The sequence below is a fragment of the Haliotis cracherodii genome, unplaced genomic scaffold (assembly GCF_022045235.1).
Source record: "Haliotis cracherodii isolate W230 unplaced genomic scaffold, xgHalCrac1.p SCAF_7, whole genome shotgun sequence".
Lineage (NCBI taxonomy): Eukaryota > Metazoa > Mollusca > Gastropoda > Lepetellida > Haliotidae > Haliotis > Haliotis cracherodii.
Window position 1 is genome coordinate 19,514,565 of NW_027266330.1, and position 25,760 is coordinate 19,540,324.

The 25,760-nt window shown below is 40.3% G+C and overlaps 1 protein-coding gene across 1 annotated transcript in view; it reads left to right on the forward strand.

Annotated features, from left to right (window-relative positions):
• Window positions 1-19,777, forward strand: part of LOC139448633 (myosin essential light chain, striated adductor muscle-like) — a 40,509-nt gene extending 20,732 nt beyond the window's left edge. The window contains exons 2-5 of the mRNA XM_071230199.1: window positions 11,578-11,724; window positions 14,429-14,596; window positions 15,043-15,129; window positions 17,386-19,777. Coding sequence (XP_071086300.1) covers window positions 11,578-11,724; window positions 14,429-14,596; window positions 15,043-15,129; window positions 17,386-17,438 — 455 coding nt within the window. The 3' untranslated portion in view covers window positions 17,439-19,777. The remainder of the gene's footprint in view (window positions 1-11,577; window positions 11,725-14,428; window positions 14,597-15,042; window positions 15,130-17,385) is intronic.
• The last annotated feature ends 5,983 nt before the right edge of the window (window positions 19,778-25,760 follow it).

The following is a 25,760-nucleotide window of genomic DNA, read 5'->3' on the forward strand; positions in this document are numbered from 1 at the left end:
GTTCGCTCGTCACGCCGAAGAACCGGGTTCGATTCTCGACATGGGTACAATGTTGGAAGCACATTCCTGGTGTCCCCCGCCTTGATATTGCTGGAATATTGCTAAAAGCGGCGTAAAACCATACTCACTCACTCTTGTCACTGTCGTTGTTTGTCAATATCAGCGTTCCTTACATCTCATTATCCTTACCGAAGTCCCCATTGATCTATCTCTTTTCCCATCGCCATCTTTGACGTTCTCATTTATCCCCATCTTTGCCGTTTTCGTCGTCTATAAATTTGCACGGATGGTATGTAAACGACGTTTGTGTAAAAACACCGTCTGTTGGGTTCAAGTCCTCTGCCAGTTGGTGTATTTGAGAGGTCCCCATCTTTTGTAACTGAAAAAGATATAGGTCTTCATTAGGTTCTCCAGAGTATATACATAAAGATTAGTTTCCTATCCCGCCGCGATATTTGTTTGAAGTTGGCAGCAGATTAAATACAGCTGTGTTAAGTTTCAACACGCAACCTGTTGGAGTTTGTATTATCAGTATATTAGAGTATCTATGGCTTCGTGGCGATCGGTGGTCCATATACAAACTTTATCTGGAATATCCAATTTGTGGTGGGACCCAGTATTGTCAGCAGGAATGATACACCAGTTATCTCCCCTAGATAAAGGTCACGGGTAGCGACAGTCTGTCTACAAGACAGAAATTGAACACCAAAAAGTAGCCGAGTTCGCTACAATTTACTAAACTATTATCATCCTTTTAAGTATGTCATCATCTTAGCACCTCATCGAATGCTTTTCATATCAACATTGCAACCAAGGACCCCAAGTGACTCAAAATAGATCCCTGTTATAAAACTGATAATATCAGTAATCATGCTCTATTATCCAATGCATCATATACCGCTTCCGTAGTCTAGTTGTAGAGAGTCCGCCCGGAGGGCTGAAGGTCCGGGGTTCGATCCCCGGCTGCGTCATACCAAAAGACGTTAAAAGATAGTACTTGCTGTTACCCTGTCTGGCGCTCGGAATTAAGGGGCTAAAACAAGGACTGGTCGGCCCGGAGACAGTATACTGTGTCTGAGTGGGGTATTCATATTAAACTGCGGCATGGTATCTCAGAGTGCTAGCACTATAAATCAGTCCGGACTAGTACAAGCAGACACACACACGCGCATGCAGGTCGCTATATTAGTGCAATAACCTTGGACGCGACGTTAAACCCAATTTCACCTCACCTCAATATATCCTATCTCCATTCTATTACAATGAATATGCTTTCACCACCATCGTCTCTATATGGTACCATTTGGTGTTTATGGCAACGTTGGCAACAGACGAATTCAGTCAGAGACCATCCTCGGAGTGGCAGGCCACGCGTAACCAATAATCGACAAGACAACTGGATTCGAACAACACACCTACGAAATCGATTCCAGCCAGCAACAGTGACTGCAAGGAGCATCCCTGGCCTTCGACGAATATCTTCACAAACCGTACGTCGTCGCCTCAGATGTGCAGGGATTGTCGCCAGAAGACCCACCAGACGTCCCATTTTGACAGGAAAGCACCGTCAAAAGCATCTACAGTGGTGCAGAAAGCGTCTACGCTGGACGGCCACGCAGTGAGGACTATTCACTGTGAAGCTCTATTCACTGTGAAGTTCTATTCACTGATGAGTATCGTTTTCACATCAGCCACTGCGATGGACGGATTCGAGTGTACCGACGTCGAGGTGAACGTTACGTCAATCATTGTGTCATGGAAGAAGATCGGTTCGGGGGCGGCAGCGTTATGGTAAGGGGTGGGATTACCGCAAGACAGAGGACCCGTTTGATAGAGGTAGAGGGAAATGGAAAGCGCCCCCGCGACGAGATCATCGGCCCTGTCGTTCAACCGTTTTTACGTCGACATGGCCCAGGCATTACCTTTCAAGATGACAACGCCCGGCCTCATATTGCTCGTCTTGTTCAGGATTCTCTTGAACAAAACAATATGAATGTCATCCCCTGGCCGGCTCGATCTACTGATCTCTCACCAATCGAGCACATGTGGGATGAGATGGATCGGCGCCTTCGACGTCAGCCACGTGTTCCACAGACACTCCAGGAACTTCGAAACATGCTCCAGCAGATATGGACAGATATCCCACAGGACTTGTGCGACGCCTGGTCAATTCCATTAGACGAAGATGTGTTGCTTGCATCGCAATCAGAGGTGCACACACACGCTATTGATTTGTAAATTGACATTTTGGTATGTTCAATTTTTTTTATGAAATCACGCATTTTCTGAAGTCAGTATGGCAATTTAAACCATTTGAACACTTACAGGAGTCTTTTATCTGTGGCAAACCGAAATTGTTTCAGATTTGGTAAAAAAACATAACTTTGCTTTAAATCTTATTCAGCGTCACAGGAACTTTTGTTGTTCAGTATATTTTTGAAGAATAACAAATGGTCGGTCCCTTAATGTATGAAGGTCACGACAGTCGTACCGTTAAGATCGCTGCGTAATGGGGGCCACATAATCTCTCCCGCTACCTCTTCACGAAGCATCTTCCGCGGAACGACAATGTGCAGAAAAAGACATTATTATCCGAGAAGACATACATCATTTATCTTACACGCTCCAGGAATCCATGTTCCTTGCAGCTCGCGATTGTTAACAGTTCCTCTGACTTTAACTGTTAGTTGATTCCCTCTCATAAATATAATGTACGTCTTGTTTACCGGCTTACATTGGCTCCATGTCTCCTCTCCCTCGCAATAACGTATTACACGCTAAAAGTTTCCTCAAAATAGAAAGTTTAAATATAACAGCACGTACGGCAGAACAGCTCTTGAATAGGGTGGCCCTGTGGAATATGTCACTGTGTAGAGTGTCGTCCCTTGGTTCAGATACGACAATCGTTGGTTCGAATCCGAGAATAGCCCTGAGGTTTGGTCACCTACCCGTGAAGATCCGGCGAGAGAATAGGTCTTCATAAACCCACACTAACAATATTCCTGCAATATGACGGCGGTCTGTAAATATTCGAGTCTGGACCAGACAATCCAGTGATTGATATCCACGCAATTGGGATACGATGACATGCATCAACCAAGTCAGCGAACCTGACCACCCGATCCCGTTAGTCGCCTCTTACGACAAGCATAGTCGCCTTTTACGGCACCCATGGGTTGCTGAACGGATTCATCAACGCACTCGGATACATCAACAAACTCGTATACATCATCAGACTCGGATACATCATCTCGACTCGAATACATCAACAGACCCGGATACATCATCAGACTCGGATACATCATCAGACTCGGATACATCAACAGACTCGGATACATCATCAGACTCGAATACATCAACAGACTCGGATACATCATCAGACTCGGATACATCAACAGACTCGGATATGTCAACAGAATCGGATATGTCATGAGGCTCGGAAATGTCATCAGACTCGAATACATCAACATACTCGTATACATCAACGGATACATCATCAGACTCGGATACATCAACATACTCGTATACATCAACGGATACATCAGTTGACTCGGATATGCCATCAAACTCGGATACATCAACGGATACATCACCAGACTCGTATACATCAACAGACTCGGATACATCAACAGACTCGGATATGTCAACAGACTCGGATAAATTAAACACTCAACCAACTCGGATGCATCAATACTCGGATATAAACCAGTCGTGGTTCATCCGTGAAACCATCCATAAGATTCAAGGTCAATTCCTTTCATGGCGTCAATGGTTTTGATAGGGGTCTTTGAACCCGTTTGTCTGGATCCCGTTAGCCCCGACACACCTTCTGAACCGTGTTGACCTGAAACCGGCTAGTCTTAACCCCGTCAGTTTATATTAAACTCTGTTAGTCTGGGCCCTGTTAGACCGGAATATATCCCGTTACACTGAACCCCGTTAGTCCGGAAACCATTCTTAGTGGTCGGTTACTGCTAGGCACGTCTGCCTTAGAGACGGTACCGTCCGAAATACTTCAGATTATGAGACCAAAATAGATATTTATGCTCCACGTCTTAGCATTGCTGTTAATTAGTTCAAAATGCAAGCTGTCGCGTAACTTATTACGCGAGTCAAAAGTGCCAAAGAAGCTGTCATGGCCATTACATTATCGTCGTTTCTGTAGGAAAGCGGTACTTCAATATGACTTCGTAGATTACTGTAGCTGTGTGTCTTTGTTGAACTGAAATTCGTATAGACGGGATTTGTGAGTCAAGGGGCTCACAGGTGTGTTTCGTTGAGCGTCTTGTTGATGTCTGCGACAGGTATCATAATCCCCCGCGGAGCAGACCGCGAAGATGGCCCACAGCTGCCACAGAAAACATTCACTCCCACAGCAGTTATCTCCCTTGTCAACTTCAAGAACACATTCGGCGCATCTCGGAATGACATTAGTTACGTTAGGGTTTTCCGAAGAATTTTTATGAAGTATAGTTAAATGAAAGTTAAAATATGGCCTGGGGGAAAAAAAAGACCCCAATAATGTTTCATCCGGACACAAATGTTTCAACGAAGAATAGCGTTTGGTTATGATCCAAGACTTGCTCCAATTATGAACCTCTGTCAGCAACTACGGAGTTCGAGCTTTCACCAACGTGTTAAACGTCTCTCCATCTATTTAATCCCATAATTGACACATCGTAATATGGCTGAAAATCAGAAATACTTTTCAAAGCGGCGTTAAATTCAACTCACACACTCTACCCTAAACACATTAGTTTGTAAATCAGATCATCCCAAAAACACAGCTGTTTTAGCAGTCAGAATATGATGAACAAGCTTCGAATTCGCGAATTCAATTTTTGACCAATCAGAAAATTAGTTGCCCGTCATTTCGGAAATGCAAACTTTTTTGGCCTGAAACGAAAGAAAATGGGTTGTATAGTGTAGAGGTTTGAAAAGCTTAATTACTAGTTGACCTAGTTATGTGATTGAAGTTCGCGTCATATACAGAAAATGTAGCGCCACAGCCAGCTGCTATATCATTGAACCCCACTACACCATTTCCGGTTTTGTCCACTTATGCAAGCTCAGCGGAAGAATACATTTGTTCATCATAAGCCGGAATGCTTGCTCGTTAAGTATACCATATGTCTAAACAGTTGCGCTAATGATATCTTAAGTATAAAATAATCACAATGTTACTTGCCAGGTGTTTGAATTTCATTAAAAAATGGCATCCGTTCATCTTGCGCACATTTTGTCGTCATAGCAACCTTTCATATATCCGTTAACGCCTATGTACTGGGTTGGACGAGTCCAAACAACCTTGCTGGAGGGGTGTCGTGTGGTACATGTCACTTGATGAACTATATAGACTGATCTCAAACTTAATTGATATTGTTAAGGTAGTCCATCTGTTCTAGTCTTCTCAAACAATTTCATATGTTTGATTAAGTTGAACGTGCAATTAAGCTGGACATATTTTGCTATATGTTTCATAAGTTTTTTTTCTGTTTGTTTATTTGTTTGTTGTTTAACGCCTAACTCAGCAATATTCCAGCTATATGTTAGCGGCCTATAAGTAATCGAGTATGGACCAGACAATCCAGTGATTGACATCATGAGCATCGATCCACGCATTTGGGATCGGTGACATACATCAACCAAGTCAGCGAGCCTGACCACCCGATCCCTTTAGTCGCCTCTTACGACAAGCATTGTCGCCTTTTTACGGCAAACATTGGTTTTGAAGATCTGTTCTACCCCGGATCTTCACGGGTCTTGTTTCCGTGCAAATTCCGGAATAGAATAGGAGGATCGCTGGTCAGGATCGTTGCTCACGCTTTCAGTCACTGGTTTGCCTGATCCAGACTCGATCATTTACATGCTGTTATGACATATCTAGACTATAATTGCTGACAGCGGCGTTACACAACATTCATTCTCCCACTCATCACCAATGTATATTACATCAACTAATTACATGTTTAAAGAGGCTTATATTATTGCCCCCGTCCTGTTATTGCTAGAATCATGCTAAAAGCGGCGTAAAATCGTATTCACTCACTCAAATTAGTGTCCATCATTTTGGAAAACGAATGAACAAATTAATCCAAGCCAGCCACTTAAACATTTCGCCAAATGCTCTCGCCAGAACAACAAAGAAATTTTTGATAATGAAAAAAATTGGCTCGAGACGTTTTACTCGCAGATTCCTTCCAACAAAGAATTCTGACACTTGACACGTAATTTCAGTTATATTCAATTAGGATAGCAGTCAAAGGATCGTGCGAACAACACCCGATGCTTGTTTGTTTATTTGCATGTCTTAAACTAGCAACGTCCGTGATTCCCGTTCCCTTACTGTTTACATCTTCCGTAGATCTGCGAGACAGGTAGCCGCGTGTTTTGCTATACAATCCACAACACGTGCGTCGCGTCACGTGCGCATTGTTTATGAATTAATTCAATGAGACTGACGTGTTCATTGCAAGCTGTAGGTTATTTCGGTGTAATGTGCTTCTGCATATTTTGAAGATTCAGCAGTTTTCTTAAATATTTTGTCAAGTGAGAATAAAAGCGAGATGATGATGATGATGATTATTATTATTATATGAATTCAAATTTGCAAATTATTTTCATAATCTTCACATTTTCTTAGAGTGTTTTTTGGTTGTTTTTATACTTGGTATATTTATCCAGCGTAGATGTTAAGGATTATGTTACTAATTCTGTAAAGGGCGGTAGGATAGCCTAGTGGTTAAGGCGTTCGTTCGTCACGTCGAAGGCCCGGGTTCGATTCCCCACATGGTTAAAATGTGTGAAGTCCATTTCTGGTGTCCTCCCGCAGTGATATTGTTGGAATATTGCGAAAGGAGGCATACAACCATACTCACGCACCCCCTCAAACTACTAATTCTGTATGATTTAAGCAACTTGTTAAACAGTGCTTATATCGTCTTGGTAGACATATATTTAACTCCAAACCGATTCTTGTGTTCTTCTGTTCGTTATTATGTCATTCCATGAGTTGGACCATACCATACTTTGACATGGTGTCATCATTCGTGACCAACTCGGGTTATTCCGGGACAAGCTGATTATTTTTAGTGGTATTCCAGGACAAGAAATGGTGACTCCGTTCCGTCCCATAGACTTTTTATAGTGATGTTATAATTTCTTCTTTAAATAACTAGGCATTCAACAGTTGTTACATGTACATCAGTGCATAGTCTGGCCTAAAAAGTAACAATACAAATATAAAATGGCTGCTTGGCCCTTTCGTTTTACGACTACAGGAAGCTAAATGAACCAAGCCCAGTTCCGCACCGAATGTCACCAGCTTGAAAATATCTGTGGTCACATTTAGCATTAGTCATGTTGAAAAAGACAGCACTAAATAGAGAAAAACAATATCCTTTTTAATTACTTGGTATATGTACATTTAAAGAAATCATTCCGCAAAATCATCCAATCACAGCTGCCAGATTTCTCAATCTTCATACGACTGAATCTCATGTGGTGTGTCTGACATCTCAGGCCCATTTCAACCGGGTTCCGTTTCAGCGCAAAGGAGCATAGCGAAAAATGTAGTCAACTTATACCACATGCGCCATTGCTGTGTTGGAAGAGTGCTAGGACCCTTAATGGAATAACTATCAAACTATTGCCACCTGATACAGACAGTTAAACGTAGGTGATTCGTGAACAATACTGGCTTGGTTCCGTCCTCATGTTAAAATGCTATTTTGTAGCAAATACAGTGAACGGCCTCAAATATGAGTAGTTGAGTGAGTTGGTTCAACGACGCTTTGAACAATGTTTCAGTTATTTCAGGTCCGCTTCCGTGGTCTAGTGGTAGAGTGTCTGCCCGGAGAGCGGAATGTCGGGGGTTCGATCCCCGGCCGCGTCATATCAAAAGCCGTTTAAAGATGGTACTTCTTGTTACCCTGCCTGGCGCTCGGCTTCAGGGGCTATAGCAAGTACTGGTCTGCTGAGAGTCAGTATACTGTGTCTGAGCGGGGTATTCATGTTAAACTGGGGCATGGCATATCAGTGTGCTAGCACTATACAATGGACATTAGTCCGGACTAGTACAAGCAGCCATACACACATATACGTGCATGCACGTCGCTATATTAGTGTAATAATCTCGAACGCGACGTTAAACCCCATTACACCTCACCTCACATCACCCAAATTCATTTATTTCAGCTTGATGTGGGAGGAAACACCGTAGTAATGTAAACGTTTATCCCTTGAGTGAGTGAGTTGTGTTTAACGCCGTTTTTAACATTATTCCAGTTATATCACGGCGTGACAGCTTAATGTGGGAGGAAAGCCCCAAGTGATGCAGGTCTTAGACGTTTACCACTTCGGCAAAAACCCACCGACACGGGGATGGTGCTGACAAACCTAGAAACATAATCGGGGCGAACCGGGATTCGAACCCACAATCATAGGTATCTGGCTTGCCCAAGGGACGCAACTCTGCACAGCGAATTGCGGCGCCTTAGTCGACTGGACCACCCGTGCCCCGTTTATCACTTGAAACCTAAGAGCAAATGTTGTATCATGCTGTTAAATGATACACCACAATCAGGGCGAATGCGGAATTAAAATCAATTTATTAATTAATAACGATACGTTATGAAAACGTGTCCATTATTACATAGATTCCAGTCTTTCAGGAAACACCCACATAATTTATAGTTACCTCGGAAAATAATGTTGGTCAAGGTCTGGACGGATAGAGAATAGGAAACATATGGACGTTTTGATTCAGCATTGCTACCTTAAACAAGCGAGGTTACAGCAGCGCCTAGGTCATCTGTGTGTGTATAAACGTATTACAAAACAGTATGGTATATGCTATACAAAGTCAGCCGGCAGGCCATAAACTTCATCTCAAGGTTCCTCCGTTGTAAACAGCTACACAAATTTGAGCTTCCCTGTAAAAAGGCAGCACATTTGGTTAGTTGCCAACCGGCTGCTTGAGACGTTTTTCATTTAAAATATTTTCTTATCACCGTACCGAATATGAGACGATGCCAAATCACATCGCGACCAAATTCCGGAATCTCTTTGAAAGCTGCGTCGAACACCCGGACACGATAACCGCTCTTCATCGTGAAAAAAACACGATTTTGAACATTCGATTGAACTGTGTAACATATATTTGATACTCATCAGCCCACCTAGAACGTCTGTGTAGAAGAGTGTGTTGTGGTTAAAGCGTTTGCTCGTCTCGCCGATAACCTGCTTTCAAGCCCTAAAATGGGTACATTTTGTCCGTGTCCCCCAGTGGTATTGCAGGAATGTTTCAGGGGATAAATACATAACAAACTCAGAAAAAATAATTGAGGGTATGGAAACACTGCAATATACTGTGCAGTGAGTGAGTGAGTGAGTGAGTGAGTGAGTGAGTCTGGTTTAACGCCGCTTTATACAGTATTCCAGTCATATCACGGCGTGCCAGCTTATTGTGGGAGGAAAGCCCGAAGTGATGCAGGTCTTAGACGTTTACCACTTCGGTGAAACCCACGAGCACGGGTATGGTGATGACAAACCTAGAAACATAATCGGGGCGAACCGGGATTCGAACCCACAATCTTAGGTTTCTGGCGTGCCTAAGGGACGCAACTCTGCACAGCGAATTGCGGCGCCTTAGACGACTGGGCCACCCGTGCCCCCATATACTGTGCAGAGTTGCGTCCTTTTTTCGTGCGCATCAAAGCCAAGTTGGTTGGTTTTACAACATGGTAAATGTCTAAGATTTGAACCATTGAAATTCCCCCCCCCCCCCCCCCACACACACACATAATGCTGAAATGATGTAAACAATAATTTGTTCCCGAAACTTAAAATATTTATGCTTCAGAATGTTCCTGCCACAATATTTACATTGTTGCAATTTTTTTTTCTTAAAACCAATTCAAGAAAACAACATCTGGTTTTTATAGCTGTTAAATCCCCCCTCACCACAATGGTCGGTCCCTAAGAAATGAATCCTGGACGAAGCAAAACGGTTGGTTACCATCGTCAACATTTCAAAGTCGTCGGGGGGGCACGGGTGGCCCAGTCGTCTAAGGCGCCGCAATTCGCTTTGCAGAGTTGCGTCCCTTGGGCACGCCAGAAACCTATGATTGTGGGTTCGAATCCCGGTTCGCCCCGATTATGTCTCCAGGTTTGTCAGCACCATACCCGTACTCGTGGGTTTCATCGAAGTGGTAAACGTCTGAGACCTGCATCACTTGGGGCTTTCCTCCCACATCAAGCTGACACGCCGTGATATAACTGGAATACTGTTAAAAACGGCGTTAAACCCAACTCACTCACTCACTCACTCAAAGTCGTCGGCTGCAACACAACAGATCACACTATAATTCAGCATTATTCCTTTCTCTCTCGAATACACAGCATATCATACTGCTGACCCGTTCTGCCCTGGAATCCAATTGGATTCTTTGAGTATTCAGATAAACGACTGCAATGCCCTATACTTCGCGGATAATATATTTCTGTACTCTGTCGTGCTTGATTTAGGATAAGCGCAATCTCGCTGGCAAACAGCCTTATACGTGTACTTGAAAAGAACAAGAGATTGCCTATAAAAAATACTTGATTGATTTGCTTTTTTGGTAGCAATTAACGACCACATTAGCCAACCTTTCTTTGATAGTGTCTTTGTTTGAAGAACACTTAGAGTCTCTTGAAGGATATTTCACATGTGCTCAATGAATAAATCATGCGCTTTCCCGCTGTAGGTTCAGTAACACACTTGGAGCATGGGTGGTCTTGTGGTGAGAGACTCTAGGTTGTGTGCCTTAGTTGTCAGGATCCGCTTGACGTGGGTTCCAATCCAGGTTCGCTCCAGTTAGTATCCTTGTTTAGTCCGTGAAGATCCGGTTAGAATTGTCTTCAGAGACCCATGCTTGTCGTAAGAATCGACTAACGGGACCGGGTGGTCAGGCTCGCTGACTGGGTTGATGTATATCAACAAACAAACAAACAGTTGGCATAATACTCGTGATGACACCACTTGACACGCAGTGCTATGGCTGGAACGCTGTACCTCAGACAACCGATTAGAAAGTAATTAGAGAACAACCAACAAGATGCGAGGAATGACGGATTATCTGTCCCGAGTGAACGAATGATGTAAATCCCGAGCCCTTGTCGAGGTACAGCATTCATTCACGAGGGACAGCTAATCCGTAATCCCGAGTTTTGAGTAATTATTCTATATCTTACTCACAGACATTTTAAGAGAGAAAATGAAAAAGACGTCATGAAATGTCAGCCCCACAGAGCAATTTCTCTGAATGCAGCTGATTATAACAATTTTTTTCAATTTGTCAACAATAAAATGACGTCATTGGTCTTTAACTGACGAATCAGCATTGAGATCGCTAAAATGAACATGGACCAAAATAATAGAGATTATACGAGCATGTGTGTCATACTGGTTTTACGAAACGAGTGTCAGAACTCTTGTATTTCTCGAGCTCTTTTGTATAACATTCAGCCTACACCAGCACGCCTAAATCATGCATGTATTGTCTCCCTTTACTCATTCACTGGTTCTATTTTCAGATGTTAGAGAGGTATTCGATCTGTTCGATTTCTGGGACGGCCGTGATGGTCTGATCGATGCGATCAAGGTTGGGGATCTTCTCCGGTGCATGGGCCTCAACCCTACGTTAGCACAGTCGGAGAAGCTTGGAGGCACCAAGGCTACAGGTGAGATAACTCCTGTTACATTATCAAAAACTTTGATAAAAAAACAACAAACTTGGGCAATGTCTTTTTTAACAAATAACTTAAAAATATTTTTGACGGACCTTGATCGAATATAAACTGATCATATTTCTCATCAAACTTTGATAGACTTTGATGTAATTTAGTCAATCAGAATACAAAAAAACATTTACTCCTAACCAACCGGAAGTGCATGGAGACATAACAACAAAATGAGCGAAATATTTTGGCTACGGACGCCACCTTCTCAAAATTACAACACAAAATACATTTTACAAGAGCAAAATATTCTACCTCAGCAGCATCAATCTTGTCAAAACAATTCCCACCAAAACGTTGACGGCCTGTCAAAAAATTCGATGAGTGGAAACAGCCCGACTTTGACCAAGAAAACTTGGTCAAAGTTTTCTTTGACCATGTTTTTTATCAAAGTGTTTGCCAAGTGTAACAGGAGATTTAGACTACATATCTTGGGTGGCTTTGGCGTACTGGAATTGGTTTGAAATCGGTTATATCAAAATAACCATTTCCAAACATGAATTTGTCTTTTATATTAATCTCGAATTGACCACTTTATCTTCAGCAGTTACTGTACAGAGCAGTAGGGTATTGTAGTGGTCGAATTGTTCGTCATGTCGAACTGAAATACTGTACAAGGTGGCAATAAAACCAAACTCACTGACTCATACGACGTCGTGATACTGAAGCAACGTTAAGAACCGAATAGGAAGTGCAACCGCACTCGCTCGTAAATGAGAGAGGCGTACGTAAAATCTCTGTATCAAGACAACAGGAGGTTGGCGTGATAAACACTGTTTGCGATCATGAATTCACAGTAATTGCTGACTGAACAAAATGACTGGCTGACTGACTGAGTATGGTTTAACGCCGCCTTTAGCAATATTCCAGCAAGATCACGGCGGGGGACACCAGAAATGGGCTTCACACATTGTACCCATGTCGGGAATCGAACCTGGGTCTTCGACGTGACGAGCGAACGCTTTAACTACTAGCAAGGTTACCCGACCGCCCCTTATAAAATGACGCTCACATCTAATTGAATTCCTTATATTGTGAAAAGATGGAAAATTAATGTTTGCTTTAGACAGAACTGTTCTATGTTATCATTTGTTGTAAATAAATATTCAGAACAATTGTTACTATGATTGATTATCAACGAAAGCGTAACCGATAGTTACTCATGCCATATTCAGGAATATCACGATAGACATGTGATCGAGATGGTCTGTGAAATATAATCGAGCTTCGAACAAGCAAACCACTGTTGGTGTGAGAATCGATCTACGCTGCCAGGATACGCTACCCACTATGCATTCCAAGGAACGAGGGAGTTTATCTCCCTATGTTGTTTTGTTTGTTGTTTGTGTATTTGTTTAACGCCGCACTCAGCAACCCAGCTATATGACAGACAATCCAGTGATTGACGTCATGAGCATCGATCCACGCAATTGGGATACGATGACATGCATCGAAGTCAGCGAGCCTGACCACCCGATCCCGTTAGTCGCCTCTTACGACAATCATAGTCGCCTTTTACTGCAAGCATGGGTTGCTGAAAACCTATTCTACTCCGGATCTTCACGGATCTGTTGTCAAAAGTGAAAAACACACTCAAGGAATCCTTTGTGGCCATGGACGGTGCGACAAGCATGGTTTGCTGTGGGCCTACTCTATTCCATATTCAGACCGTCCCTTGGTGTAGTGGATAGAACATCTGCCAAGAGAACGGAAAGTCGGTGGTTCGATCCTCTGAAGTTAAAAGATGGCACTTGTTGTTACCTTGCGCTCGGCATAAAGGGGATAAAACAAGGACGTAAAATCTCTGTATCAGAGCAACAGGAGGAGAGCGTGATAAACACTGTTTACGATCATGAATACACAGTAATTGCTGACTTAACAAAATGACACATCTAATTACATACCTTACATTGTCGCTCGGTGTCAGTATACAGTGTCTGAGTGGGGTACCCATGTTAAACTGCAGCATGGTATCTCAGTTGGGTAGTACTTATAAAATTGGCATTACTCCGGACAAACAAGCACAAACAAAAACACACACGCTAACACGTGCCTGCGCGTACATGCAAGCCGCTATTGAAACCCTATTTCACCAAATCTCACATTTCCAATATTCTGCAGGCGTCGGAGGGGTTATAATATGTGAGCGACGGTATAGATTATACGTTCGCTTCATACGATAAGCTACACTGCAAAACCGACGAGACTTTGTTAACGAAGATGCAACCATGCTAACGTATATGCCCTTTTGGAATACACTTAACAAAATGTCTTTTCATTTTAGTTTTTCACCAAGTCAAGGAAAGGCCTTTCCTCTAGTAATCCATAAACCAATGTTATGTATGTGAATGAAGATATATTCGATGCATGCTGTCTGTTAAGCAGTTAATTTAGATGGATGAAAATGATTTCGAGACAATAATTTTTCACACATTGATTTAACGCATATTTCTTTGTTTCTCTGTCCCAGGAAAGACACATAGAGAGACTAATCCGAGTCGATAATAGTTTTAAATTCTGAGGTGGCATTCCATTGGAGCTCCATCTGATTCTGTGTTAGCGTATGGGTCCAGGGTGAGCATCATTCTGGAATATAATACACGGGATAAGCGAGGATGCAATATTCACCAATTACTTTTTCTTCCAGGAGAGAAACAGTATGCTTTCGAGGAGGTGCTCTCCATCTTTAAGCAGGCCAAAAACGAGAAAGAGAAGGGGACGTATCGCGCTTACGTGGAGGCGTTCAAGTCTTTCGACAGGGAGGGTCAAGGCTATATTTCCCTCGCTGAAATGAACAACATGCTCACAGCTATGGGTGAGTGAGTGAGTGAGTGGGTGAGTGAGTGAGTGAGTGAGTGAATGCGTGGGAGAGAGAGAGAGAGAGAGAGAGAGAGAGAGAGAGAGAGAGAGAGAGAGAGAGAGAGAGACATGCATGCATGCATCAGCCAAGTCAGTGAGCCTGACCACCCGGTCTCCTCTCACGACAGGCTTAATCGCCTTTTACGGTCGCCTTTCACGGCAAGCATGGGTTGCTGAAACATATTCTAACCCGGATCTTCACAGGTAGTCATGATATTAAATAGCCGAATTCAGTGTGTGCCCATTTTTGTGGTGAGAAAAAAACCATAAAAACATAAAAAAGTGTTCCTCCCTCATTACTTTTTTAAAGAAATATAATATAATGAAAGGTCCTAACTCTCTCCTCTGTGTGTGCCCGAGAAACATTTATTTTTTTATGACGCCTTAGGCATTCCGTTACAGGTGAGCGATTACCCGATGAATCTGTCAGTGAAATCCTCAAACTTACGGATACTCGAGAAGACATTGAGGGGAATCTGAAATACGAAGGTCAGTGTTGCATAAAGGATATTTGGTGGCAATAAGATGAACAATATTATATTTTTATTTACATTAATACTTAAAACTGTTCTTTATTTTGGCATTTTTTTCATTTACCACACTGTTTCTATAACTTTTATAAACATATCATGTTTAAACAAACTTGTTAATCCAAAATATGCGGTAACGGAATAACGATGTTTCGTACTACTAATAGCTGTATCATGTTCGTTTAACTCGAAGGTTTCCGACTTCTCCATATTTATTCAAAATGAGTGAGTGAGGGTTTAACGCCGCTTTTATCAGTATTCCAGTTGTATCATTCCTTGTCAGCTTAATGTGGGAGGAAAACCCGAAGTGATGCAGGTCTCAGACGTTTACCACTGTGAGGAATACCTACGAGCAGGGTATGGTGCTGACAAACCTAGAAACATAATCGGGACGAACCGGGATTCGAACCCACAATTCACAGGACGCAATCTACACACCGATTTACGGTGCCTTCGACGACTGGGCCACCTAGCCCCTATTAAACATAGATTGCAACATGATCTGTGATTGGTCATTAAGGAACACATAATGCCCAATGAACAAATCGTTATTCGATCACGTGGTGTGTCTATTTGGTCGTATATGTTCCAATCATTATGTAAGTCAATCAAGCAATTAATGATTACATTGACGTAACAATGTTGAAGTTTCACCCAGGCATAAACTGCCAATGAGCCCCAGATCATTGAGTCCCGTTTTACTTTACACAGACACATTTCATAGAATTCACCCCCATCAACCCGTAAATGCACCGGCGGATGCGACTAGTCGGCGGAGTCGTAGATGATGTTGGGTTGTTGCAATAGTTCTTTGACAGCGTTTTGGGCATAAAATGTTTGACATTGTGAAGCAGTATTACGTCTATGACAGATAAGCATACACTAGAACCATTCTGAACATGTCCGAGCTAATAACGTGAAGATATATTCAATCAAGTTTTGACTTTGAGTCCAAATTTCATAACTTTCTCTCTTCAAATATATAATTCCGTAAATATAGTTTTACATAAATCTTTCTTGAACAGATCCTCGCATCAACATCACTCAAAATAAGTTTAGGAACGTATGTTTTATCTGCTTATATTTTGGCACTAGAATTAAATTTGCGATTGCTGAATCGGCGGAGCTAACACTCGCTCATATTGCAATGAATATTCAGTGTTATTCATCTTAGACCAACATGTTGCAGGTTTCACAAAGAATACAGCAGGTACAGACTGGAATTGTCCGCTGAGCGTACATTCCATACAAGATGGGGTGTTTCCTAATATGGTTATGCTTACTGTAAGTAGGGGTATGGGTGACCCTGTCGTCGAATGCGCCGCGAACGGCTGTGAAGAGTTGCGTCCCTTAGGCGTGCCAGCAACTTATGATCTAGGGTTCTGTTTTTAGGTTTGTTATCGTCATACCATTCCTTGTGGGTTTCACCAGTGGTAAAACGTCTGTGATTTGCATCGCTTCGGGCTTTCCTCCGACATTAACCTGCCACGCCGTGAGATAACTGGAATACTTTTAAAAGCAGCGTTAAACAAATCTTATCACTTCGTCTAAGATGGAGACATCAATTAGAGTATTGTTTGGGACGCAAAGCCACTCTCTCACGAAAACATAATACTTTTACTCTGCCTAGTTTTCGACAGCAGTGCCTTTACATCCAAATGATGTATCCTGCCAATCGCCGTCTAACTGTTACATACAATAATTCATGTCATCGTAAATTCCATGTTTTATAAGTACATTTAGCAACTGAAAGATTATTGACGTGAAGCTTCCCAAATTGGTGGCCGATCCACAAACGATGGCTTTCGACAGTCATAACTTTATCATCAACACTAATGAGCTAACTTGACTTTCGGAAAGGGTGCCTTGAACTGATTGCATTCGTGACCAACTCGTGTAATTCCGAGTCAAGCGAGGCCGGGTACCGAAAGCATTTGTCACCACTCGTATGTTTCCGTAACCTACAAGGCTTGTCCCGGAATTGGACGAGTTGGTCACGAATGGTACCCAAAGAAGAGAGTTATGAAGAATGATCTGATTATTGACCACGTTTATAGTCGGAATTATCCCGGGTTTTTTTCCGGAAATGTTCACGTGTCTTTTCGAAGTGTTTCTCACGGAAACTCCCGACGAGTCACGAACATTGCAACACAAATGTAACAATTGGAAACAACAACGACTTCGGTATCTTTCAGCCATGTTTTTGTCTTGGCAGAGTTCATCAAGAAAGTCATGAAGGGCCCCGACGGAAAAGAGGACGTCATCTGATCAATGTGCGCGCGCATCCAAATGTCAAACATTTAAGCTGTTTATTTATTATTTGACAAATAACATACGGTTAATAAATATAGTCATGCTAGGCTAGCATATATATATAGTATATTGTCTAATTACGTACAATTCATATTTAGCATGTTAAATAATTATTGTTCATATTTAGTTGTATAGTGGTACAATTAAGGCTGTTGACTACAATCTGATGAGACAAATATGTGTGTATCTTTAACCAGAGGGCACTTACGCGTATTTATGTGTGTGAACGCATACAAGTGTTCTCTTGATTTCAGTGTAATATGAAAAAATACAACATAAGTCCTTTGTCGTTTTCCGCGAAGCAAAGACATAGTATGTCTAGATGCAAATATTGCTTTTAAGTACTTTAGATTTTGGCTGAGATACACTATTTGTGTCACCGGTTGGCGGGTTAAGCCTATATCGTGTTCGTCCTTATTAAACAGCCTTTAAGTTAACCAGACTACTTCACGTTTTGGATCATCCTCGTAACACAGGGGTATTATTTTGAACTGAGCTCCAAACACGAACTTGAGAGGCAGCCATAGTTAACCTCCAAACTATTTCCGTTTACCGAACGACTTGTTCAAGCAAATCAGAATCGTATATAGTGGAATATTGATTTTTACAATTTCCCCGATATTTAAAATGCAACAACCTACATAAAATTAGAATTATAAATGTTGCTTATAATGAGATGATCCCGTTTAAGTAGGTAAGGGATGGTTGTGTAGCCATGTTCCAAAGCGTTCGCTCGTCCTTTCAAAAGAGCCAGGTTCTATTCCCCAAAATGAATGCGTGGTCAATTGTTGGTATCCAAATTCGTTATATTGTTTTGAAAAGTCGGGTATAAATAGAGCCACGTCGGTTTAGTTTTACAGATAGTGAAAGTGACGTCACAGTTCACAAAATGATCGAACCTGTATGTGGAACATATAGCCCTGAGTTACGAGGATGGAGTCCGTCACGACTTTCTTCATTTGAGTGTTGACATTCAGCTGAGAAAATATCTTTTGTCTTGGGTATTATTTTGTACATTTTGCACTTGGTTCTATTTCAGCTGTATCTGTTGATAAATTTACAAATATTGTAAACTTGGGACGCAATTTTCATGGTTATCGCTGGACAGAGGGGAAAGGTTTATTTTACAAGTTCATGTTGAAATGATGGTCCGGTTTTGAGCTCCTTTTGGATACTTTTTATATCTGTTTCGTTTTACTTTTCTCAAGTTATTTTGCTCATGTTTTGCATATATACAAAACAAGACACAGACCGATCACGAAAAATTAGAAGTAAATGTAAATGTGACATATAGATGAAAATTCTAGATGAAAAGTAATTTCGGATCAAAGGGAGACAACCCTTTCAAGCCTAAATCATCTTATGTAGATAATATTGTCTTGAGATTCCTTATATTTTTCAAAACACAAAAAATGTAATTTTATCTAAGCGTATCAGTATTACTGCTGTCAGCTCATCTTTCTTGTCTTCATAAAAAAGTGCTCATTACATGTTCTATTTATTGATATTTTACTACATATGCTCAAAATGTGTTTTGTTGTACCATTCGGATGCCCCGTAACACTGCAGACAAACCTGTAATGTATATTTAATTTGAAGACTGTTTTCTGACAATACATCTTTTAGAATGAAATAACAGTCGTATTGCTCTGTAATCAATAGGATGATTATTTTATTTCGGAAAAGAAATCCATACAATTGTAACAGAACAGACCATTTATTAAATCAAGCCATATCAGGCAGTTCAAGTATATTCTGTTACTAGGCAACCGTCGTTAACTAAATACACCAGACATCCATCGGAAGAGTGTTGTTGACTTTAGAGGAGATTATAGACATTTAAGTAACACAATTCCATATATAAATGTCATGAAAAATACATGAATAAATATGCATTTGATTTCTATTTCCATACCATTAAGGAGTTTTAGTGTAACATTTACAAGAGTCAGAATTATGACTTGCCTAATAAAATAGAATACATTTTTTAAAGAAATATTAACAAATCAATTTGACATCTAAATCTAGCTTTCACAACTGGATTTAATTTTGTTTCTGTTTCACGTGCATTTTTCTTCTTCTCCATTTGTTTATTTGTTTATGTTTTACGTATTGATATATTATTATTGTTTTGTCTGCTTGTGGTTGAAGGGTAAATCTCTATTTTACTACTAATGTCTCATGTTGTATCATAAAGCTTAGCTTCATTTTACACATGTATTTATGCACTTCAACTTATGTCTAAGCATACTATATAACATGTTGGCGCTCAGTAAAACATTCCTGCAAATGTGTTTGATGCTTATGTTGTTTATTCAAAATGGGGATCTGATGGTCACAATGGGTAGGAGTGTCGCTTTCAGGCTCCACTGAGCTAAATAGAATCAGTTGTGTGGCCAGCAGCCTTCGTATAGATGAGGCTCGCAGTGAAGAAGCTTGCAGCTGTGATTGGATAATATTGTGTAAGATTTTCATGTTTTTTTTAAAGTAGATCCACCAAGTAGTTAAAATTGACCACGTTCTTTTGCAATATATAGTGCTGTTTGTTTAACATCATTACTTATAAATGAATTTGTCCACAGATATTTTCAAGTAATTACCATTTGGTGCAGAACTGCTGTTGGGGTTTAGTTTCCTGTACCCGCTATGGACACAAGTACATGGATGTGCTGCCTAAATATGTTTTTAAAACATATGTTTTAAACGTATTTATAATTTGTGAAGCTGGATTGGTAAACAAGTAAAGACGTATGCCAATACTACTCCAGTTGTCATAAATTATAATGTACAGTCAAGGTTAATAATAAGGTAATTATATTGTATAAAAACACAGTTGTCGACTCTGAACATGCTGAAGTCAAACGCTGTAAGCAAAAATCAGATACATTTGAGATTAATCAATAGTTTGCACTGGGAACAAAATGGGATATCTGCCAAAGGCTGATATGAAATTATGAACAGGTATTAGTATTAAATTTTCTAAATTAAACTTTGCTGTAACATTTGCTTTTAAATAAAGAATAGAGTTTACATCATAACCTTTAGAGTAAAGATACATGTTTCTTCTTATGCCGGTGTAGAAATTGTGAAGTGCATCTTCATGGTGGTAGCCACAAGAACAATTTGGATAAGCTGATATAAACATTAGCATAGAGGTAACTACACCCAGGTCTCAGGTGACAGTGCACAATTTGGTTGAACCTAGAGCCATTATTAATATCAAATTTGTTGCATTGCATTTCATCACCTTTCATCATTCTTTTGAAAGCATTCAATGTACTAGTTTAAGTATATGCAACAGGCAAGGTATTCCAGGGTTTGACTGGAGCAGGAAGACAAGAATGTGCATAGCTTGCTGTTCTGCAATTTAGTGTCTCTAATTTAGAGCTATTCCTTAGGTTGTAGTCATTAGTATCTGATACTTTAGGTGGGACGAGATCACAGAGATAGCTAGGTGCAAGGTTAATGAACACTTTGTAAAAAGTATTTAAGTTTGGTTTGATGTCTTATTTCACTAAGAGGCAAACAATTTCATTCGGTATATTGTTGCAGTGACTCGTACCAGGAACCGCCCCACATATTGCCCCAAGCGCATCTAGGTTAAGCCTCTTTTCAAGCAACAGAGACTGCTCCTTTGAACAGTTATCTCAGATGTGGCAGCAATACTAGGAATTGTGCAGCATAAAAGAGGTGTACATAGTTTCCAATGTTTTCCTATTTAAACGATATTTAAAACATCTGAGACAGTTTATAATAGGACTTACTTTTTTAACTATTTCACTGATGTGCTCACTCCGAGAGCAGTCGTTTTGGAGAATAATTCATAAATGTTTGTGGGATTGAACTTCCTTGATGATATTGTCACTCATTTTAGTTAAGGTTTAGGATTAGGAGTTACTTTACGGGTGGACTGGGTAGAAATTCTACTTGAGTGAGTGAGTGAGTGAGTGAGTGAGTGAGTGAGTGAGTGAGTGTGGTTTTACGCCGCTCTTAGCAATATTCCAGCAATATCACAGCGGGGGACACCAGATACGGGCTTCACACATTGTAACCATGTCGGGAATCGAACCCGGGTCTTCGGCGTGACGAGCAAACGCTTTAACCACTGGGCTACCCGACCGCCCTCTACTTATAATTAAGTCATTATTCAGGAAGTTTGTAGCAATGGTCGGGTCTTCCACATGACATATATTGACGCGTCATCTGCAAAATACTGTCATTACCTTCCACAATATCATTTATATAAATAAAGAATAATAAAGGCCCCAGTACTGATCCTTGTGGTACACCGACCATCACTGGCTTTACATTAGAACTGTAACCGTGAATGTTACCTTCTACGTACTGTTTTCTAACTAAGTAACTCTTAAACCAATAAATAATTTCCCTTGGTGCCACACGAGTTAAGTTTGAGCATGATGACCTTGTGCCAAACTATATTAAAGCTTTACTGATATCACACAAAACGGCTCCAATTTCCTTGCCGTTATCTACAGCATGTGCTCTTAAGTCGTAAAAAATACGTTAATTAATATGAAGTGGAAATACCAGGCATAAAGCCAGATTGTAAATTTGTGAACATATTGTTATCTCTGAAGTAATTGAATACATACTTAAACATACGTCACGATATGGCTGAAATATTGCCCATGTGACGTTAAATACTAACTCACTCACTCACTTAAACATACATTTTTTCAAATACCTTTGCTATGTAGCTTGAGAGTGCTACAGGTCTATAATTAGAAAAGTCATTTTCAATATCTTTCTTATAGATAGGAATAACTGATGTCGCTTTCCAAATAACCGAAAAATGTTGAATTCTGGAGGGACATATTAATCAGTTTTACTAATATTGGTGCTAATTTGGTGGCAGTTAATTTAAGTAATCTGTTTCCTCTCCCATCGGGCCCTGATGCTTTAGTTCGTGTCTTCTGAAGAAAGATACCCTCAACCTCTTTACAACTAAGTGTAATGTCATATAAGGGAATATCTATATTTTTATCAATATCAACAAGGTGTAGATACTGTCCGATCTACAAAAAGGTCATCGTATCCCAATTGCGTGGATCGATGCTCATGATGTCAATCACTGGATTATCTGGTCCATATAGCTGGAATCAATGGAGGAAAGCGTACCTCCGTGGTATTATTTTCACTACAAACCACCACATTTATGTTCCATGTGTATCATATATTTTTCTGTCAGTCGTTAAAACATACCCTCCTTAGTAACTTTTATGTCTTAATGAACTAAGTTTTGTTCAGTCGTTTGGCATGTTTCGCCTTTCAACAATCTGGTGCTGACGATTACGTTTTCTGATCAATCTGTGTACCTCGTTTTTCATCCAAGGCGGATCCCTAGGTCTTATTGTTACTTCTTTACTTGGTATATGTTTGGTACATATGTTTTTAACCGAATCCGTGGTCTAGTGGTAGAGCATCCGCCCGGAGAGCGGAAGGTCCGGGGTTCGATACGCGGTCGCGTCGTACCAAAACACGTTAAAATATGGTACTTGTTGTTACCCTGCCTGTTAAGGGGCTAAAACAAGGACTGTGTCTGAGTGGGGTATTCATGTTAAACTGTGAGCGCAGTGAGCTAGTACAATAAAATCGGTACCAGTCCGAACTACGCACACACACACACACACGCACACGCATACAATTGCATGCACGTCGCTATGTAATAAGCTTGGACGTGACGTTAAACCTCATTTCACCTGACATTTATATTTAACTAAAGTGGTCAAAGCCCCTTCTATTAGTGTACGGTTTCCGAGGACAACAAAGAGTCCAGTGTGTTGTTTAAGACCATCTACACCAGCAAGGGCATAATTGTAAATCTGCCTTATAATTTTGACTTCTATGGACAGTACCTACATATAGTGGGCAGTGGTCACTGCAAATCGTATCTAAAACACCCGTACGTTATTAACAACATTTGTCACGAACAATAAATCAATCAAAGTGCAAGAAATAGGTCTAATTCTAGCATGATCTTGGTCAAACCATACATTAATTTTAGAGAATAAATTTTAAATTTGCTGTAATGAAGAATGTCTAAATTAAAATCGCCAGCTATAATAGTACACATATCTAAATCAAAAGCGTTTCCGACTTAATGATCAATGAGTTCCAAATAAGCTTTACTCCTATCTGTCCGGTAAAATGTGAATATGAGTTAACTAGTACGATGTTTAATCTGTACTCATAAAGTTTAAAGACGGAAATATTCAACTTACCCATATACCTGACCTGGTTGCTTTTAACATACACAGCGATGCCTTCCCTCGAGCTTGCCTGTCTTTTCTAAAGGGTGGATAAAATCCAGGAATACAAATATCCCTCTCATGAATAAGCGCCATGAAGCCATGTTTCAGTTAAACAGATTACATAGTAAGAGTGAAATTCCACTAGTAATAAATCAACATTGTCCTTTAAGCTTCGTACATTAAGGTGGATGATATTATAATTTCCCCAGTGGTTGTAAGACGGCACGGGTTGGGATGAATGTCCCCACAACATAAGAGTCAAAAGGAAAGACATCTTCAGGTCATAAAGGAAAATGGCATATAATGCATATTAACAGTTTGAAATTTGCACATATCCCTAACATGTGTCGAGATTGCGAAAAAAACAACTGCTTGTCTGTACTGTGTTCAGTCAGCAGACATCGAAAGTTAGAAGCGAATGTTCTGCACAAAAAACAGCGGGATAGTATATTTTCTACATACAGTTTTTATTGGAAATATATTTAAACACAACAGGCAACAACTGATGACCAAAATGTCATCAGCAAGAAGAGAAAATAACGAGTGCAAAAGAGCCGAAACACGTATAGTGTCGAAATACAAACTACACAGGTAAATGGAAGATTAATGTTAATCATCATTCAAGGAAAAAAATATCCAAAATGGAAAGTATTGAATCATGAAATAGGTTTTTCGTATGATCAACAAGTGTGGGCGAATGTCCCAGCTAACAGAAGAGCAACATTAATTTGCAGTGACGTTTTACGCAGTAACGGGTTGAACGTGAAGCAAGCGCTGCACTCTTTGCACAGAGTGAAAGCAGGCTGCTGTTATTGTCTTTTCATTGAGAAGAAATATCACCTTCAGGCCGTTGGATTTCACCACCTTGACAGACTACCACAGTGAGTTATAGTACATTAGTTCACCAGCAACTGAATGTGTCACTGTGGTTGACACACTATTGCACGCTAATTTTATTAAATATATCTGGGTCGTTTGCAATTTTAGCATGAAGAAGCACGTGGGAAACTTTCATAACTTGAGACAGATGTATCATATAAAAAACATCAACCCACATAAATGAGTCTTGTGAAATTAATAATAAACATCAACCCACATAAATGAGTCTTGTGAAATGTATAATAAATATAAACCCACATAAATGAATCTTGTCAAATTCATGATAAATATCAACCTACATTAATAACTTCTGTGAGAGTTATAATAAATATATCTTCACATTTAAGAGTCTTGTAAAATTTATAATATGTATCAACCATCAATATGTATTAATGTTTATTGTGAAACCTATAAGACACATCAACTCTAATTAGTGAGTCTTGTGAATCTGTTTTACAAATATCAACTCACATTAAATATCAATCCACATTAAAGTGTCTTGTGAGAATATTTGACAAGTATAAGCTCATTAATGAATATTATAAAACAATTTTTTTCATGAGTCGTGTGGACAAGGGATTTTGGTTTCAAACTGATAGCATAATGTGATCAAAGTAACAAGTAGGGAACTTTCATCACTTGTGAAGACTATAATAAACATCAGCTCACTTTTATGTCCAATTATTAACTCTCATTAATGACTAATGTAAAACTTGTGAACTATCAACCCACAAAACATATACAGTAAACTAACGTTATAACGAACTAATTTTAGTTCGTTATAACCTTAGTTAGTTATAAGCATGTATACAGCATAACTACAGCAAATAGTCAGGACCAAAAATATAGTTCGTTATATCCGTCAGTTCGTTATAAGCGTGTTCGTTATAACCGTAGATTACTGTAACGTTACTATAGAAGTCTGTAGGAAAACATTGGGTTGCGGGTAACCTACTTGTACGGCGATTTGTGTTATTTATTCTTCGTTCCATGCAGTTGTCTCTCCTTTCCCGAATGACATTATATTCGACCAAATCGGGGATTGGATGGTGAAAATGGTTTAGATTGCTGGTGCATAGATTCGAGTGTAATAAGACTCGATGGGAGCGGATCTTGGCGTGCAGTG